The sequence below is a fragment of the Calidris pugnax genome, unplaced genomic scaffold (assembly GCF_001431845.1).
Source record: "Calidris pugnax isolate Ruff unplaced genomic scaffold, ASM143184v1 scaffold56, whole genome shotgun sequence".
NCBI lineage: Eukaryota > Metazoa > Chordata > Aves > Charadriiformes > Scolopacidae > Calidris > Calidris pugnax.
The window spans coordinates 7,707,019-7,725,147 of record NW_015090839.1 but is presented as its reverse complement, the minus strand read 5'-3'; the positions used below and the strand labels follow the sequence as shown (position 1 = coordinate 7,725,147).

Sequence of the window (18,129 nt, the reverse complement as noted above, 5' to 3'; positions counted from 1 at the left end):
CACCTACTCTCCATCTGGGTTGGGCACTGTTGATCCTTCACCTGCCTCTGCTGTTTCTTCTGCGATCCCAGTTCCCAGAACTTCTGACCAAGTTCCTCATCCCAACAGCTAGTCCAAGTCTTTTCTGTCTGGCTCCTTGTTTCAGATCTGTTCTCCTTCATCCCCTCTCCAGTTCTGGCTCTTGTTCTCTTTGCTGTTGAATCACGTTGCTTTCTTTCCTGCTATTGGAGCACCAGCAAAGGGGACTCTCTTACCTCGAGCTGGAAATCCTCGCCGATTTCCTGTCTCTTCACTTAGCATTACAGTAATCCACAGCAATCCAAAAGTGCTTTCAAGCAAAGTTCTGCTCAGTTTCTCCAGGTATAGGGTATTTCATGCCCACTATAAATGTATTTTAGAGATTTTTCCCTAAAATTTTCTCAGTTTAATAGCAGCTAATATTGAATATATTTTCCAAATAATCATAGTACCTTTTGGAAGTATATTTACCCATGTAAAGACAAAGATTCACAGAATTGTGCTGTTGCCTATATTACACTGTTATCAGTTGTGATGATTGACTGTATTCCAACAAAGTTTTGGAGGTACCCTTATGAGTATTAGCACTTCTCTTCCACATAGCACTGTTAAGTTATGTGGCAAGAGATTATATTGTTGTATTATCAGATTGTGATAGGAGGAAAGATGCTCGGTGTAGCGTGCAGTTAATTTTTATTGCACTCTTAACTTTTGGTGAGTAAACAGGAGTTTTTTATTTGACCAGCGAACTCGAGTAGCGACGAGAATTTTCAGTGTTGTTGATGAATAAATCTCAGATCAGCATTTGATTCATTTCCTGCAGCCACTTACTGTCCTGTGAATGACGTCTGTCTTTCCCATTGTTTTGTTCAGCTCTGAAGATGATGCCTTCTTGTTATACGCCACTCTTCGGTCAGGCCAGCACTGCAAGTTTGTTACTAGAGACTTCCTCCGGGATCACAAGGCTTGTCTGTCCGACAGTCTCACGCGGCAGCTGTTCCGTAAGTGGCAGCGGGGACACCAAATAGTGTTTTCCCCTTCTGCAGAAGGAAAGCACATCCATTTTACGGTAAGTTTTCTGCACAGAGCATATTCATGAAAGTACACAATTTCAAACTCTGGAAGCAAAGAGATTGTTGTTGGAGTCTAAGAATTGGGTTTGTACCAGCGGCTTCAAAACTCCCATGCTTACTGAAAATTCACTGTATTCACAAAGCATAGCCCAAACATAAAAGCTGTCAAAAAGACAAGAAATGTTGCCTAACTGTTTAAAATGTAAATGCATGTTTGTGTATACAAATCTTTCCATTGCTGTAAAAGTGCCAATACTTTTTCATTTATTTTAAACTTTGAAATACCTTACTCTCCTCTGTAGCACTTTTATAAGGTAACATGCTTCTAATTGTATAATAGAATTTCTCTCATCTTTATTTTAAAGAAGCAGGAAAATACAGGTATTTCAGTTATTTATCACATGACATCCCATATCATACAGTTTTTTGTTATCTGGTCTGTCTGCATCGTTAGTGCCCACTTAAAGCGATACTGCACCTATGCAGATTCATTTTCTTGTTTCTCTGGTTAAAATTGTAAAATAATATTAATCATTGCAAACAACATAGAGATACAGGCTTGTAAGAATGCCAGCCTTTGATTCACTGCTGCCATATATACGTTTCTTTTTATGGAACCGAATGCTGAATGTAGGGTTACCTGAGTAACACAGCTTTAGCTGTGCCTTGTTTCTTTCTTTTGTCAAAAAGGGTGAGTAATTTTCGCATCTTAATTCCCGTACAACTGATGTGGATGATTGACATTCCCAGTCACAGCTGTCTTCTAGGTTACTCTGGAAACTGTCACGGAAAAGTGGACTTCCAAGACTATACATACAGAGTGACTGTATGTTCTGAGAACTGTAATTGCCACTTTGCACTTCTGTTACACATGTTGAGTTAGTATTCCTGTAACATAATAGACCAGTAAAATAGTTTATTATATTTGTTCAACTACGCACTCTTCAAAGTGTTAGCAATAAACCCTTTTCTTATATCCTCCTCCATCCAAGCAATTTGGTTCTGTAAAGAGGTACACTGGAAGAACAAACACAAGATGTCATTAAATCCTATCAGTTCAAGCCTATAAACTCCACATCCTGAGTTAATTCCCGTATGATTTCGTTTAACTGAATGAAAAAACAACCATTTTGCTATTTCTAGATATAGAATGCATTATGTTCAAGTCATTATTATCTGGAGGTGATTAAAGACATAATTTTAACATTTGTAATGACTCCTAGACCACAAAAATACTAAAAGATGTTTTAGTTTTTCCTCCAGTACTAAGATTTAGAATTTGTTTGGTCTAAGGAAATAAATGAGAGTTGTTAAAGGAATGAATCTATAGAGATTTCTAATGGAGCGTTGGAAGTCATAACCACCTATAAGTGGTATTTTAGTAATATATTGTGTAAAGTCTAAAAAAATGTTTTTATCTGTTTTTATCCAACAGCCTGCTTTCAGTTATGACTGTGTGGTACAGACTACAGGAGATACATGGCATATCCCCTATAAAGACTTGTTTGAGGAAAAATACTCATATCGAGTACCAAGAAAATGGCTCTGTATTCAACAGCAACGATGAAATATGTAATTGTACAAGCTTTTTTTTTTATTTTAATCACTGTTGCTGACTAGGAGAACTCAGCAGTACAATTACAGGATTAATGTGTGAGGCCTATAACTAAAGAAAGTTCAGTAACTACTTTTTGTCAAAATCGTTCCTGCAGTGAATCTGTTCCCATCAGTGGTGGTCCAGCAGGGATGAATTAGGTCCATTATTTCCATCTTTACAGGCAATTTCTGTGGCCTCTCAATGTGATTTGAATTAAAACTTGTTTTTCCCTCTTGGAATTTCAGGTTGTGTTTTTTTAATTTTTTTTTTTCCTCAGGCTTTTCATCTACACTGGAATCCATAAACTCTGTACTTCAAAGAAATTAAGTAGGACTTCCAAAGTGCCTTCAAAATGGGCACAGCTGACCTTGCCCACATTGCGTGTCACAAAATACGTGTCACACAATGTTCATAGGCAATAAATGGAGCAATAAATGGTATATTTACCATTTGCCAGACACACATATCCCTAATACTTCCTCACACCAAAGAGAATTCATTTGATCACATAGAATGTGAAAGATTTGTTGTAGCAACACGTATCGAGGTTTTGATTGGAAGAATTAGGAAACAACCAGTGGGATATTGTGTGGCTCTTTCACACTTTCCAGTTTGCTGCTTCTGACAGGGTTTCATGTCACTAGAATAGTTTGCTTATGGAAATGCATGAATTTTCTAAAGAAAAAATGATCATAACTAGAAATTCTTACAGGCAGTTTTGCACAGAGATTTTTATAAAACCTGTCACAATTTATAAATAAAGCAAGAAATATAGTGTATATTACAGGAAAAGTTTTCTAAGTTATTATTTATAAGTGTTTTTATGGTAAATGTGTTCATTTATTGCATTTACCACTTTAATGCAAACTTTTCTCCCCCCAAAAACATGGAAATGCCACATTAATCTCAGATGAAAGATCGTGTTTTTATCACATTTGTCTTGCACACTGAGAAATCCTCAGTTTGAAACTGAGCTGAATCATACAGATCTTTTTGTGTAGTATTTGCAGTTCTGAGCTTCTGCAGTGTCCCATGACAAGCTCCCTCAGGACTCTTAGCAGTCAAACATGTTCTCTGCTACTTTTTGTCACACCAGAGAGCTATCCTGACACTTTTTCTACTCCTGGTTTGTGAACAAGCAGGTGTGATTTGCACGCAGTCGTGTCCTTCAGGTACCGTGCAGAAAAGGTAGAGGAGCTGGATACCTCTTAAGGTAACCTAGAACTTCGGTTTCGGCCAGTCTTTTTTCAGTAGAAAGGGAAGGGATAGGACAAGAGGAAATGGGCACAAACTTGAATATAAGAAGTTCCACCTACACATGAGGAGGAACTTCTTTACTTTGAGGTTGGCAAAGCCCTGGAACAGGCTGCCCAGAGAGGTGGTGGAGTCTTCTCTGGAGACATTCAAAACCCGCCTGGACATGTTCCTGTGCAACCTGCTCTGGGTGGACCTGCTCTGGGGCGGGGGGGGGAGGTGGTTTGGACTAGATGATCTCCAGAGGTCCCTTCCAACCCCATGCGATTCTGTGGTTGTTTTGGGCAGAGCTGGAGCCGGGGTGCAGGGCTGGGCAGGTTGTGGGTCCCACCAGCAGAGATGTTCCTCCGTTCCTGAGCTCGCTGGGTGCCAGCACATGTGCTGCAGCTTTGGACGGGTCACCTCTGCCCACAGCATCCTTCCCCAGCAGAGGGGACAAACCTGTGACCCACAGCGAGACATTTTGTTCTCCCATGGTGCTAATCAGCGAGGGAGACTATGTGGAAAAATGCAAGAAATGCATTTTTATGTATGGGGCGCACACAAAATGCACCCGTCCCCTGCCATTCCAACAAGAAGTCGGCTCAGCTAATAATTAGCTTTTAAAATAGAGGCGTGGATCCCAAAACACAGCTTTTCCAACTCTTTTAATGACCTGACCTTAAAAAAAAAAAAAAAAAAAGCCTTCCCCCAAGGAGTAGGGGAAATCCACGACGCTGGGAGACAGAGAGAGCACCAATTCACCGGTGTAAACTGGGGGGATTCCCCTTTGTGCCGGACACCGGTAAGAAGCTGACGGTGCCCCAATCCAACCCTCCCCTCAGGAGGCGGCGGCGGCGCCGCTCCCGGTGAGGGCCTGACGCGCCTCCCTCCAGGGCAGGGCATTTCTCTCGCTTGGCAGTTACAGGCGCTGCTGAGGGCGGGTGGGACCGCTCTGTTCGGGCAGCCCGGAGGGGTGGTGTGTCCCTCTGCAGCCCTCCGTGACGTTTTTCCCCCGTGTTTTAGGATTCTCCGTGTCCCCACACGCCGGGTGTCCGCGCTGCGCATGCGCGGAGAGGAGCGGCCCGGGGAGCGGAGAGGCGGCGGGGCGCTCGCGCATGCGCAGTGGCGGGGCTGGAGCGTGACGCTGCGCGAGCGGCGCGTGCCCCGGAAGTGCTCCGGCGGGAGGCCTGGCTGCGGTGGCGGTGGGGCCCTGCGCGCTGTGAGCCCCTCGGCCGTGCCGCCCCTCGCTCTCCCTCCCCGCGCCCACCATGTCCCGAGGCTCCAGCGCCGGCTTCGACCGCCACATCACCATCTTCTCGCCCGAGGGCCGCCTCTACCAAGTCGGTGGGTGTCCGGCCTCGGGAGATGCTGCCCGCCGAATTGCCCCGTCACGGGCCGGGCCTTCGCACGCTGCCGCCGCCGTTTCCCGCCGAGCGGGGCTGCAGCCGGCTGGGGAAACCTCCGCCGAGCCTGGTTCCCCCTGCGGGAGGTGGGGAAGCGTGGTGTTTCCCGTGGCCGGGGAGTCTCGGTCCCCGCCGTGCCCGGCCCGTCGGTGCGCGGGGAGAAGCCGGAGCAGCCGCCGTCCCGGCCGTGCGGGCGTGGGGGCTGGGAAGGGAATCCCGGCGTGAGAGGAGGAAAGCTCGGGGCCGGGACGGGCCCTCCCGAGTGTCCCCTGACACCGGGAGGCACCTCCTGCGATTTCCCAGTGTCTGATTTCGGATGCTCGGAGACCAAACCGACAGCTACCCAGAAACTCTTTATTCCCCTCTGGGGTGTTTCTTTCGGTTTATCGTGCCAGGCTTATCACCATTGTATTTTGGAATCTGAGAACAACAAGAGCTGTTTGAAATGGGACTTGAGCTGCCTCAAACCCTGCATGCCTGAGTAACAGAGTCAGTTTTTAGAGATAACCCATGCTCTCTTTTGTTACACTTGAATGCTGTGTGTTCTGTACATCATGGCTGGTGAGAGCAGCAGCCATCCTTCCATTGCCAGGCATCTTTGAACATTCTGCAATTAAGCTGCAGCCTAGCTCCATCATCTTCTGAGTCTTTTGTTCATATTTTTACAGTGCATCACATTCTGCAGAACAGCCTCATGGTGCTCCTTCTGTGAAATACTCTGTAACAGCATAGTCAGCTTGCAGTCTGGCAGGACAGTTCATTGAGAGTGCTCCTGGAGGATCCTCACATAAGGGTGAATTGTTTTGATAGCATCATCCTGATGCCATTTTCCCCCAGATCGTAGGGGTTCTTCCCCAGCTGCAGTGACTTCACTGCACATGCATCACACAGAATATCCTTATGTCCCTCTGTTCTCCAGGAAGGGAGGTTGCTGGGGCCAGACTGCATGAATTGTCCATGGTAGCCAGCAGTTTCTTTTGTGTCTGCTCTTGAGTTTTTCTCAGGAAGACGGCTGTAAGGAATAGGCTTCATAGGCAGGCAGCTCAGTCTTCAGCCAAGTCCTTTCTCCAAGGAGCAACTAAGAAAGTTCCTGTGTGTAGGTGTCTATGCACAGGTAGAAAGTTACCTGTACTAGATACCTACAAACGGGTGCTGTCTTATATTTGGAGTGTGTATAAGGCTTCTGTGCAACTTGCGTAGTAAGCCTTATACGTATGAGTGGGAGGAACAGCACTTCCTCACACGGGGTACCAGTGGTTGTGTGATGGAAGAGTCATGGGCTGTGACCTTCTGTTGCCATTAGAACAGGCTGGTTGGTCTGCATCACCTTTCTGGCACTACTGTAGCACTGCTTGTTGGGAATGGTTTCTGCGTCCTTTAGCAAAGAGGAAGCCAAGCCTTGGTTTTCTACCTCCTGGGTATATTCAGCCTTTAGGTTAATGTGTGAGAAATGCACAGTACCTCCATATCTTTCATCCCTGTCTTAGAAGCAAGTACCTGCATGTGTATTCGAGAGCCTCCGCACGCAGCCTCAAGCTGTTTTAAAGATATTTTGAGTACCTGTATGCTGTGGGGAGAAAAATCTGTAAGTGTGTGTAGTTAACTTCAGGCAAGTATGAGCTCAGTCTGTCTGCAGCCAGGCTGATAACTTGGGCATGGTGTCACATTAGTGTCTCTGTTGCCACAGCATGGGCAGAAAGCTCATGTTTGCTTGTGGTCAAATACCCAAATCTAACTTCTTTCTTTCTTAATCCTGAACATCCTTGTCCATGTGCTGGATTTGGATTAACGAGGTGCTGTCAAGAGTGGGCATGGACACACATTGCTTTAAGGCTGCCTCAAAACTTGAGTTTTTTTTCTAGAAGCTGGCAGTATCTGAACAGAAATTTCCAGCATAGTGATACTGGACTGAAATGCCTGTGCTTTGCCTCATGTCTGTCTGGTGCTTCCAAAGCTCAAAAAGCTTATGTACTCTTGACGTGATTTCATATTAGAAAAGTAACAGTTATTTCATACGTTATTTCTTGATGCTGTGGTTAAAATCCCTCAAAGCATCAATGTTGTCTTGTCACACATTAGTTTCAGTCATCAAAGGTGATGTTTTATCTGAGTGGAATTTTGGGAGGTAAAGAAATATATTATGGTTAAATTTCTCACTGTTGTGATGCTTTCAGGGAACAGCAAGGGACTGGTGTTTTCAGAAAGAACCTGTGCAGTACTACTGAAATACTTGCATAGCAGAAAATAGACTTGAAACACCACTAGCAATTTGGATTTGTTATACTGTAAGAGCCACTTCACCTTTTGGCTTGTCTCTTTGAAAGCTGAGCAATGCAGATGGTAGTAGGAACAGGGCCAGAAGAGACTGCAATTCAACGAGCCTTGTTGTCAGTACTTGTGAGCAAAAACAGTTTGTGAGGGCACCTATTCTTGCTCCCACCTAGTGGGAGAATGCTTGAGGTTGGAAGGGACCTCTGTAGATCATCTCGTCCAACCCCAGAGGGCTCAGGCAGGTCCACCTAGAGCTGGTTGCCAAGGACCATGTCCACATGGGTTTTGAATATCCCAAGAATGGAGACTCCACAACTTCTCCAGGCAACCTGTGCCAGTGCTCGGTCATCCTCACAGACAAAAAGTGTTTCCTCTATTCAGATGGACCCTCCTGTGTTTCAGGTTGTGCCCGTTGCCTCTGGTCCTGTCACTGGGCACCGCTGAAAAGAGCCTGGCTCTGTCCATCGTCTTTACACCCTCCTTTCAGTTATTTGTACATGTAAATAATCAAGTGTTGCAGAGTCCCGGCCTGGGGCTTTAAATATGAGCAGTTTGTGGGCAGTGCTGGCTGACATCTCACCAGATTGTGTGCTTTGCTGTTGGCGGGCACTGATCATCCCAGGGGAGGCAGGTGAAGAGGTGAGCCAAGTTGTGCATCTAGTGGAGAGAAAGGGGCAGCAGTCTTATGGCATGTTTGGGTAACCAGTAAATGCTCTGATGCCTGCCAGTAATAAATAGGTTGCCGTACACGTGTGGCAATGAGCCCTTCCACAGCACTGACTCAGCAGATTGAACATCAAGATCCTGGTATTGCAAGAGTTGTTTTTTCATTTTCAGATTATTCCTCTCTTGTTGTGCAGTCGCTTCGTAGATCCGAATGCAGCTTTTAAAGACAGCTGAGTTTATTGCTCCCATTATTTCATAAGGCAGTTTTAGCAATTTGCTGTGCTGTTGGTTAGACAGGTTCTAAATTCCATTTTCATCCACACAGGTCTACGTTTAGCTACTGCCTGAAACTTGCCTCTCCTTACCAGATATTAGGGAGTTCTGAATGTTTATCATATCTTGTCAGACAAACAATTTGTAAAATTGTTCCTGAGGCCTTTCAAACCATTAATCAAAGGAAATTTATTTCATGGATTATATCAAGTAAATCTTAATCCATTGTATGTATCCAAATAATGCTGTTTAGCTGGCATGTGCATAGGTTTCATTTTAAAAAGTGAATAAAAGCATTGCAGCGTTTGAAAATCAAGTCAGAAAATGTGATAGTAAGGTTAAAACCAATCTTCTGTACCTGGTCACAGAATCACAGAATGATATGGGGTTGGAAGGGACCTCTGGAGATCCTCTAGTCCAACCCCCCCCACCAGAGCAGGTCCACCTAGAGCAGGTTGCACAGGAACATGTCCAGGCGGGTTTTGAATGTCTCCAGAGAAGAAGACTCCACCACCTCTCAGGGCAGCCTGTTCCAGTGCTCTGCCACCCTCAAAGTAAAGAAGTTCCTCCTCATGTGTAGGTGGAACTTCTTATATTCAAGTTTGTGTCCATTTCCTCTTAGAGTTTTCATCTGCATCAGTTAAAATCTGCAAAACAAAATTACATCCTTGCAATGGTATCAATGCTTGAATTACTAAATTCTGCATGTTAAAAAGTCTTCTGTAAGGATTTACAGTTACTGTAGGTTAAGTTTGGACTGTTTTGGTCAAGTGCAGAACAGCCTTTTTGTTTTAAGAGAAATTCTGTTGCTGTTAAGTATTCTAACTGAGCAAAACCACAAATTATTAGAAATATTGAAAGGATGGAGTGATAGTGGTTTTGTGACAAGAGTCAATTACTTAATTCCCTTTAGAAAGTTCTTGTGTGCATTGTACTTAATACCTTAAAGACACAAAGTAGTGCACAAATACTAAAGTATTAAAAAGTCCTGAACTTGGTGATACTTCTGTGCTGGGGGGGAAGTGTGTCAGAGTTATTTGTGCTAAAACCTCTAACGCTGTTTTTTATTAACTTCTACATATTTTTCTAGAATATGCTTTTAAGGCCATAAACCAGGGCGGACTTACATCTGTAGCTGTTCGTGGGAAAGATTCTGCAGTAATTGTAACACAGAAGAAAGTACCTGTAAGTAGTCTGGTTTTGAGGGGGAGGCTGGAAGGAGATGAAAGATGGGGGTGAGGCTGTGCAACATCGATATTATATTTATTAGCATTAACATATATTGCAACTTGAATTTAATGTCATATTAGAGTTCTGCTTATTACAAGTTCTAGCTCCATTTAGTGCTCAACTGTATGTTTCCTCACCACGTACTGTAATATTGGCTTTCTTTATAGCTGTTGAAGGGTTAAAGCTAAAATGTGGAATTGGGCCTTCTGTACTCTGGCTTGTAAGGGCTGAGTTGTCCATAGTCAGTTTCCCCATTTCTTTAAATCCTACTCAGAGAAAATATTATACCAGTAGCACGCAGAAGAGATTTTCATGGTATTTCAGCGCAGTGGTGGTGTGGTGTTGACAAGGGGGGAAAGCCCTTATGCTTGAAGGGCAGCATGCAATAAGGGCACAAGTATTTGTACGTCTTACTGTCAAAATTTCTTGAGAGAAAAGGACTTTGATATTGGTCAAGCTTTAGCTGTCAGCCTTTTCCAGATATTGAGGATTTTATCTTCCTCATTCTCCTATTTCTTCCTTCATGAGCCTATAGTAATAAATAGTAGAAAGCCTGAAAGACAATTTTGAGCTGTTAGTTGATTATTTTGCGCGGGGGGGGTTGGGGCCCTTCTGTAAATAGCAGAATATCCGGAGTCTGTCTTTTTTGTACTTGAAGAACAGTGTTTTCTATTAGTTTACTTTTATTTCCTCTTTAGGACAAGTTACTGGATTCCAACACAGTGACTCATTTATTCAGAATTACTGAAAATATTGGCTGTGTGATGACAGGAATGACAGGTATTTAATTCACCGTCTTTATCTAAAGTGTGTCAATTTCTTAGTATAGTTCACCAGGTTTGTATCATGTAAAAAAAAATAAGTGCTCTAGGAGATTTGGTCTACTCAGTCTGGTCTTGGAGAACTTGTCTAGTTCTAATATGTATATTTAAAGACGACTTAAAGTTGAGCCTGGAATTCTCATTCTCAAGCAACGCGAGGAATTAACGTGATACGTGTTGAGTGAAATTAATACGAGTTCTCTCTGTCTAGCTGACAGCAGATCCCAGGTGCAGAGAGCCCGCTACGAGGCTGCCAACTGGAAGTACAAGTATGGCTATGACATCCCTGTGGACATGCTGTGTAAAAGGATTGCAGATATTTCTCAGGTCTATACGCAAAATGCTGAAATGAGGCCTCTTGGTTGCTGTAAGTATAGGGGATGGAATTTAATCTCTTCTGTTTCTTGTCTAAGCTTGCAACTTCAAGTCTAAGAAATTCTCACTCATTTTCAAATTGTGCGAGACACGGAGGTAACTGAAGGAGTAAGAGGGATGAGCAGCCAAATGGGAGAGCGGTGTTGGAGGTTTTGAATTGGGGTGATGACTGTACCATTGACTCAGCATTTGAATTGGAGTAAATGATACAGCCTCTCCAAAATGTGTGATACTATTTCACTATAGTTATTGGAGCCCAGTCTGTTTGCACAGCACAGTGATGTCTGTGCACGGGAGGTGCTCTTTTTACTGGTGTCTCTGGGTAGATAATCACCATTAGACATACGGAGAGTGCAATTACACTTGTGCAGATTTTGTGGCTTTTTTATGTAAGTAGTATGTATAGGATAAAAATCTGCATAGTTTTTGCTCTTAACCATGATATATATAATGTAGAGAAGTGGTGCTTGAAAATACTTCACTTGCACACATTTCTACTCCAGTCTTGTTTTAGAATAGCAAATGCATCTTAAATAAAAAAAAAAAAAGATGTGTGTAAAGTTGTTTTTGTAGATATTCCTGGCCATCTGCGTGTTCTGAGATTGGTTCTGACTTGTTTTTTCTCTTACATTTGGCTGTGAGCAAGTTATAACCATACTATTGGGCTGTCCGGGAACTGAGATAAAAGACAATGTTTCCTCAATTACTTTTTCATTGAACATTCTGTCTGGGGTTCTTTCTGTTTACTTGGGTTTTGGTTTTTTGTTGTTTTTTTTTAAGGAGAATAGTTTCAGAACTGATGAATCACTTCTCGTAATCACAGTAGGCACTAGCACTTCTCATTAAAGAAGTAACGTTCAGTGTTGCACCAGAGTTTCCATGATGGGGCAATTTTCCTATGCTTGTAATGTTCAGGAATGATCGTTTCTTTCTTCCTTTGGCATTTCCCATGCCTTGATACTACTGGAAAGTGATTGTTGTTTTGGTTTTTTTTTTAATACATGAATAAAAATTTTTCTTAACTTTCCTTAACCTTTTTTTGAAGAGATGGTGGGAAATTTTTTTCTGTTGTAGCAGTAGCTGCTCAGAAGCTTATCAGCTATAATTCTTAGTTAAAAGTTACGCAAGTGTAAAACAAAAATAATTTGAAACCTTGACCTTGTTCTGTTTTGGGGTTTTTGGCAAGTATTGCTTTCGAGTTATTTTTAATACATGTATTGAGACTGCACAACTGTATACAACTCTCTCCAGAGGTGTGGGTGAACACAGATGCATTTCAGTGATGTGATTAGTTTGTGTTACTTGAAGGCTGTCCAACTTGAAAGTATTTATTCAAATTGTCTTCAAAGACTCAGTTTAAAGTTCTGATATTTCCACATTTAATTTCAGATTATTTTTTTTCCTTAAAAGAGGAAAAGGGATGAAGTGCAGTGCTGTTCAGGATTAGAGTCGAGGAATCTAAAGTTGATCTTTTAATGTTTCCATTAATTTCAACGTACTTGTGGAGTTGCTTTGTGGTAAAAGGCACGTGTTAATACGCCTATTGCTTACACTTTTTTAAAGTGTCATACAATACACAGGAAGTGAACTGTGGCTGCTTTAACTTTGTATTAGGATTAATAATTTTGGATTTCCTGACTTTGTGGTTCTCTACACACTGAGCATGGCAAAAATGTTTCTACGTTTAATGAGAGGCTTCTTTGGGAATTAGAGAAATGTAGTTTGAACTAAACTGAGTTGCACACCTGGTAATGAGATGCTGATGGCAAATTAGAGATAAAGAGGAAATCACAGCTCTAGGTATTGGACTCGTTCCTAAAAATGTACTGCTGTGCAGTTTTTCATAGGGAGTATTATTCAGTTCTTTAGTTAAATGAAATTGCTAAAATTGGGGAAAGAAATAAATTAACAAATTTTCTCTTCAAGGTATGATTTTGATTGGTATTGATGAAGAGCACGGCCCTCAGGTATACAAGTGTGATCCAGCAGGTTACTATTGTGGATTCAAGGCCACGGCAGCAGGAGTTAAACAGACAGAGTCAACCAGTTTTCTTGAAAAGAAAGTAAAGAAGAAATTTGATTGGACATACGAACAAACAGTAGAGGTAGGCCAGCTAAAAGATTTTTTATAAAGTTATAAATGCAGTTGTTATAAAGGTTTATTCAAATATTTTGAATGAATATGCTGTATGTAGGCTTGCGATGGGGAGGAATGCAGTTAGACATTTCATGTTTTCTTACAGTTCTGTATTGCTGCCAGAGCAAGTACAGCTATTCCAACCAGAAAATATTTTGAAGGTATTTTGCAAATGTTTAAGTAGTCATCCTATCTGCTTTTTGTGTTTTACCATAGCTGAAGCAGAATCTATCATTGTAGCACTCCCACTGTAGCTGGTGGTTGATTACTGTAGTGCTTGATTCTGGGATACCAGTACAATTTTCTTTTAGTGGCACTTAAAACATTCTTCATGTTAGAAAACATTTCAAACAGAACAGGGTAGTGCTTCTCTGTCATTTTATTAAATATAACACCAGTTGTTACACCTGGTTTTTGTTTTGTTTTGATTTTTACAACTTGGCAGTCTTCTGATAAGATATCTATATAGTCTTACAGAATTATTTTCAATATGTTGATAATTGATTCTGTCTGGTGTTCTACACTTCTTAAGGCATTATTGATCAGAGTTAAATGCCAGCACGTCAGAGTAACTGATTTGATTAGCATTTAGCTACAGAGCTGTTTTATGGAACTTCTTTTTGCATCGAATCATCATTTTAGGAATACATCTTTAGCATTATTATGACCAAACTTCAGGGTTATTAAGTATGAGCGAGGTTGCAAAGAAAGCTTCTTAAAACGGGTAATGATTAGGGTGGAAAAAAGAGTTAAGCCATGATGAAATGCAGCCTTTAAAAAACAGCCAATGTAATCTTAATTACCAGAAGAAAAGCCAAAATGGAAGCTACGCAAGTGGAATGTGCTTTGAGTAATCTTGGACTGTAATGATGATGTCTGTCTTGTTTGCCACTAGTGAAGCACGTTCTGTCCTTGGGACCTGGGGTTTTAATCTTTGCGTAGTAAAAGGTTTTGGTTTTCTTGTGGTTTGTTGTTTTTTTCTTCTGCTACGAAAATGACATGTCCCTTGGTTTTTTGTAGATTGGGCTTTTTAGGGAGAGGACTAGAGAGGGACTGTATTCTGTAACAGAGGGAAACTATTTGAAACTTTTCAGCTGAGGTTTTGATGTGGAGGGAAATAACTGAAAACTAGAAGGAAGGGTAGTTGTTAATGCTATATCTATTAAAAAAAAAAGTGCCTTAGTGCTTTCTGTTTAATGATAGGGTTTTTTTGTCATGTTTCAGACAGCAATAACATGCCTGTCTACTGTACTATCCATTGATTTCAAACCTTCAGAAATAGAAGTTGGTGTAGTTACAGTGGAAAATCCTAAATTCAGGTAAGTGATCAGTGTTAATAAAACTTGGTGTGTTTCTCTGGGTATGTGCAATTAGTTTTAACTTCTTGTGTAATGGTAAATAGAGAAAAAGAGATAAATGTCAGAAGTTGAAGTTTTGGAGGTTGTTGTTTTTTTTTTTTACTTGTAACTCTTCAAAATGTTTAGGGGTAAAAGACATTGTTTTAAAAAATAATAACAGTTTTAAAGTGTTTTACATGGTTAAGAGATCCAGTAAAGTGTTGCCTTTTGTTTCTTAAAAGGGTATTGCTTTATGTGATTAAAACATAGTTATATATGCTCTAGGTGATTTTTTCATGCTTAAAAAGAATTAAAATTTTTCTTTGTGGTAGTATCTGGGGTCCACTTCCAAATCATAGTCATGACAAGTAATTCTGTAAAGTCTATTTTCTATTAGGGAAAATTTTGCAGATCCCTTAATTTTTTGTAATCCTTTTCTAAATGGGATCTTTAAATTATGCTTGTTCGTCTTGTAATTGTAGCAGCTTTTAACATCTCCAGTATATAGATAATAGAGTATGAATTTGTATGATTTGAAATATTCTATTTAAATTTGACAAGATGAAAAGGTCCTGGATTTAAAAATTACTGCAGTGATTTGGAACAGGCTGAACTCTTACTTTCCAAGTACGCTGCATTCCCGCCCAGCATGAAAGCAAGACACCTGCAATTTCCTCCCTTGCCATTCATTGCTTGAATATGGGTGCAGTGCACTGCAAGGTGACGTGGTCAATCTTTCGAGGCAACACTTGGAAATCTTCCTAGAGAGGGCTGTACCTCACGTCAGATACAGTGTCCTTGGCAGCCTTCTCCCAGCACCGTGTACAGCTGTGGAAGTATGCATGAAATGTGAGAGAATAAGTTTTAGAGCTTTTTTGTTAATGCAAAAGGACTCTCTACCTAGAGTTTAGATAAGACTGGCTTGCTGCAGAGGAGTTCAACTGTTTCTGCCTTAGGCTTTCATTGGTTTTGTTTGTTGTTTTTTTTTAAATTAAAAAAAAAAAAAAAAGACAATGACAGCTAGGTGGCAAAGAGGTCCTCTACTGCTTTAGTTTATCTACTTGGTAGGTGGGGTTTGGAGAGAGGCTTCAAACCTTTGAGTACCCATGTTTCCCACTAAGTCCCAGCTTGCAAGCGTATTACTCACGAGGAATTGTGTGTTCTTTTTGTACCATTTGTTGCCTCTCTAGAGCCTTGATTCTTCTGTTACTTTTCAAAAAGAATTGGAATGTTGGCCTGTGACCCTGGCAGCAGGGTTTTGAACGGCTGGAAGATGCATTGTATAAAACTTATTTGTGTAGATATTAGGTTGCAATATTGCAGCTTAAGGGGAAGAATCACTTAAGTTATTTAAGATTTCTTTTGTTTTTTCAGGATCCTCACAGAAGCGGAGATTGATGTGCACCTTGTAGCTCTGGCAGAGAGAGACTAATTAGCATTCCCATTCTATTGCCCGTGCTTCTGGCCAGAATATTTGGTGAAAAGAAAACACTTATTAATGGCTTTAGATTATGGGTAGACAACAATGTTCACTATATGATGTATTTTACTCTGTACAAATAAAACAGAGGTTTTTGAAATACTTGGTGTCTCCTTTTAATGTATTTTTTTTAACTTCTATGAAATTTTCATCAAAAAGCTTGATGACTTTGTTTCTGTGACAATTGCTTGTCTTTTAGTTGTATTTTAAGAGAAAATTTATACTCTGCACCATATTTTTCACCTGGGCTATTTGGCTCCTAGTTTGCTATCAGATTATGTGGGGGGTGTACCTTGAGATAATTCCCACATTTACACCTGTTCTCACCTTGCCCTGTTGTTGAATGGATTCTAGCGTTACTGGTTTAACTGTGGGGAAATTAAGAAGATCTTAATATTTGCTCAGGTTTGTATGAGGATTAGGACAAAAGTTGAAGGAAAAAACTTGAGCTGCGATTCGCAGTGCATTCCTTTAGACTGATTTATTTGTGGTGCAGGTAGTGAATTTAACAGATAATCTGCTGTAATTAAACATCTCTGAAGCTAACATTTATTTAGGGGAACAGATTCTATATGCAGTGTGCTTTGGGATTTTGGCTGTTTGTCACCTGCCTGGTTTTGAGGCTTTGAGCAGTGCCAGAAACATCAGGGCTGGATGCAGCCAATAGACACAAGCCCATCAACAAGAATATCTCTGGGAAGCAATTCCCCTTGCTCCTTTAAAGGTTCTGGGGTAGGAGAAAAGAGAAAACTGCAAAAATGTGAGTGCAGGTGAAGAAAAATGCATTTTTGTTTTGCTGCAATTGCAGAGGTTTCAGCCTCAGCAGCAAAAAGGGAGATGATGAAGTTGTGAGGGAGGAGACACTGAGGAGAACGGGAATGTTACTGAGCACTTGTAGCTGTTGGGTAAACATGAGAGTCTTCGTGGAAGAATGCCAAGCTAATGTGGCTTAGGTCCTTCGTTCCTCTGACATGCTATTCCTATATTGGCTTTAATTACTCCAAAATTCCCTTGTATGTGTATTTTGCAGGTTTCTTGTAGTAAAGGAGATGCAATGATATGTTTGGTGGTTATAATAAAAGATAATGCTAACCTTATGTGGCAACTGAGTTGAGGAGATTCAAATACACTGTGAATTGTTAACTTTACAGAGATTCCTGCATTGCCAGTAGTGCCTCCAAATTTCAGCTTCCCTCGTGTCAGATGGTGTAGTACAGATTATAAAATGAGGCCACCCTTGCTTCTGGTTTTGGGTGGATTATCTGAGAATTCTGTGTGGTTTTGTGCAACAATTGGTAGAACAAATACTAATGGTACATTTGGAAAGGTCTGTGTCATTCCAAGTGACAGCTGGGTTTTGGAAACTTCCTAGGACCTTTCTTCCTAATACTCCAATTTGAATAGACTTAAGTCATCATTTACTCTGCCATGAAATATAATCCACTGATATTTTGTTCTTGACTAGTTTTAACTATATATGTAAAACTTTGCTAATGACTTCTTGAACAAAACAAATTAAAAAGATGACAGTCGGGAAGCCGTGTGACTAGAGCACATTTGCATAGTATTTAGTATTAAAACTCCCTGCAACCCCTTTAATTCTAAATTTTGGAGCTTGTATATGATTGAATGACTCAGGTGGTGGTTCTGAGAGCAATGGGTGTTCATACCTTACGCTTTTGTAATGTAGAACATCCCATCTTGTGTTGAGATGATGTAATAAGCTGTCTACGATTGATTAACTGGGAACAACTGAAATGCTGTTTTTGCTGGTATTTTGTCCTCTAGTGAGAATTCCTGGCTCTCTTTTCATAATAATGATGGGGATTTTTCTTTTTCAGCCAAAGCCTTTTGTTGTTTAAGATGAGGCAGCTACGCCGGTGGGGGTGCCTGACCTCCGGGGAAAACCCCATGTGTTCCACACGCACTCCCGCAGGAACTGGGGTATGCCCGATGCCATCCCAGTGCTGCTGGTTTGGGTAGAGCTTATCGAGGGTGATACCAGAGCTGGGCTTGCTCCGTGGGTTTGTGGCATGTCGTGCCAGCGCTGGAAACCCTGGTAGATGCAGTTAGAGCATGAAAGCACCAGTGGATAAGCAGGAATAGGATCAAGTCTTGCTCGCAGTGCTCTTTATTTATGGGGTAGAGTGTAAGGATGCAAATGCCAAGTACATGCAGTCAGGTAAATCAGTATTTATGGGATTCTGTGAAA

At 41.3% G+C, this 18,129-nt stretch overlaps 2 protein-coding genes across 4 annotated transcripts in view; both read left to right on the top strand.

Moving 5' to 3' along the window:
- KIAA0391 (KIAA0391 ortholog) overlaps positions 1-2,927 on the top strand; it is a 47,026-nt gene extending 44,099 nt beyond the window's left edge. For all 3 annotated transcript variants that reach the window (XM_014942043.1, XM_014942044.1, XM_014942042.1), the window contains exons 7-8: positions 892-1,087; positions 2,527-2,927. In XM_014942043.1, the coding sequence (XP_014797529.1) occupies positions 892-1,087; positions 2,527-2,658 (328 nt within the window). In that variant the 3' untranslated portion in view covers positions 2,659-2,927. The remainder of the gene's footprint in view (positions 1-891; positions 1,088-2,526) is intronic.
- Positions 2,928-5,076: 2,149 nt separating this feature from the next.
- Positions 5,077-16,019, top strand: PSMA6 (proteasome subunit alpha 6). The gene is made up of 7 exons (XM_014941975.1): positions 5,077-5,268; positions 9,628-9,722; positions 10,466-10,547; positions 10,800-10,955; positions 12,890-13,068; positions 14,325-14,419; positions 15,812-16,019. Exons 1-7 carry the CDS (start codon positions 5,193-5,195, stop codon positions 15,867-15,869), a joined length of 741 nt encoding a protein of 246 aa, XP_014797461.1. The 5' UTR covers positions 5,077-5,192; the 3' UTR covers positions 15,870-16,019.
- The last annotated feature ends 2,110 nt before the right edge of the window (positions 16,020-18,129 follow it).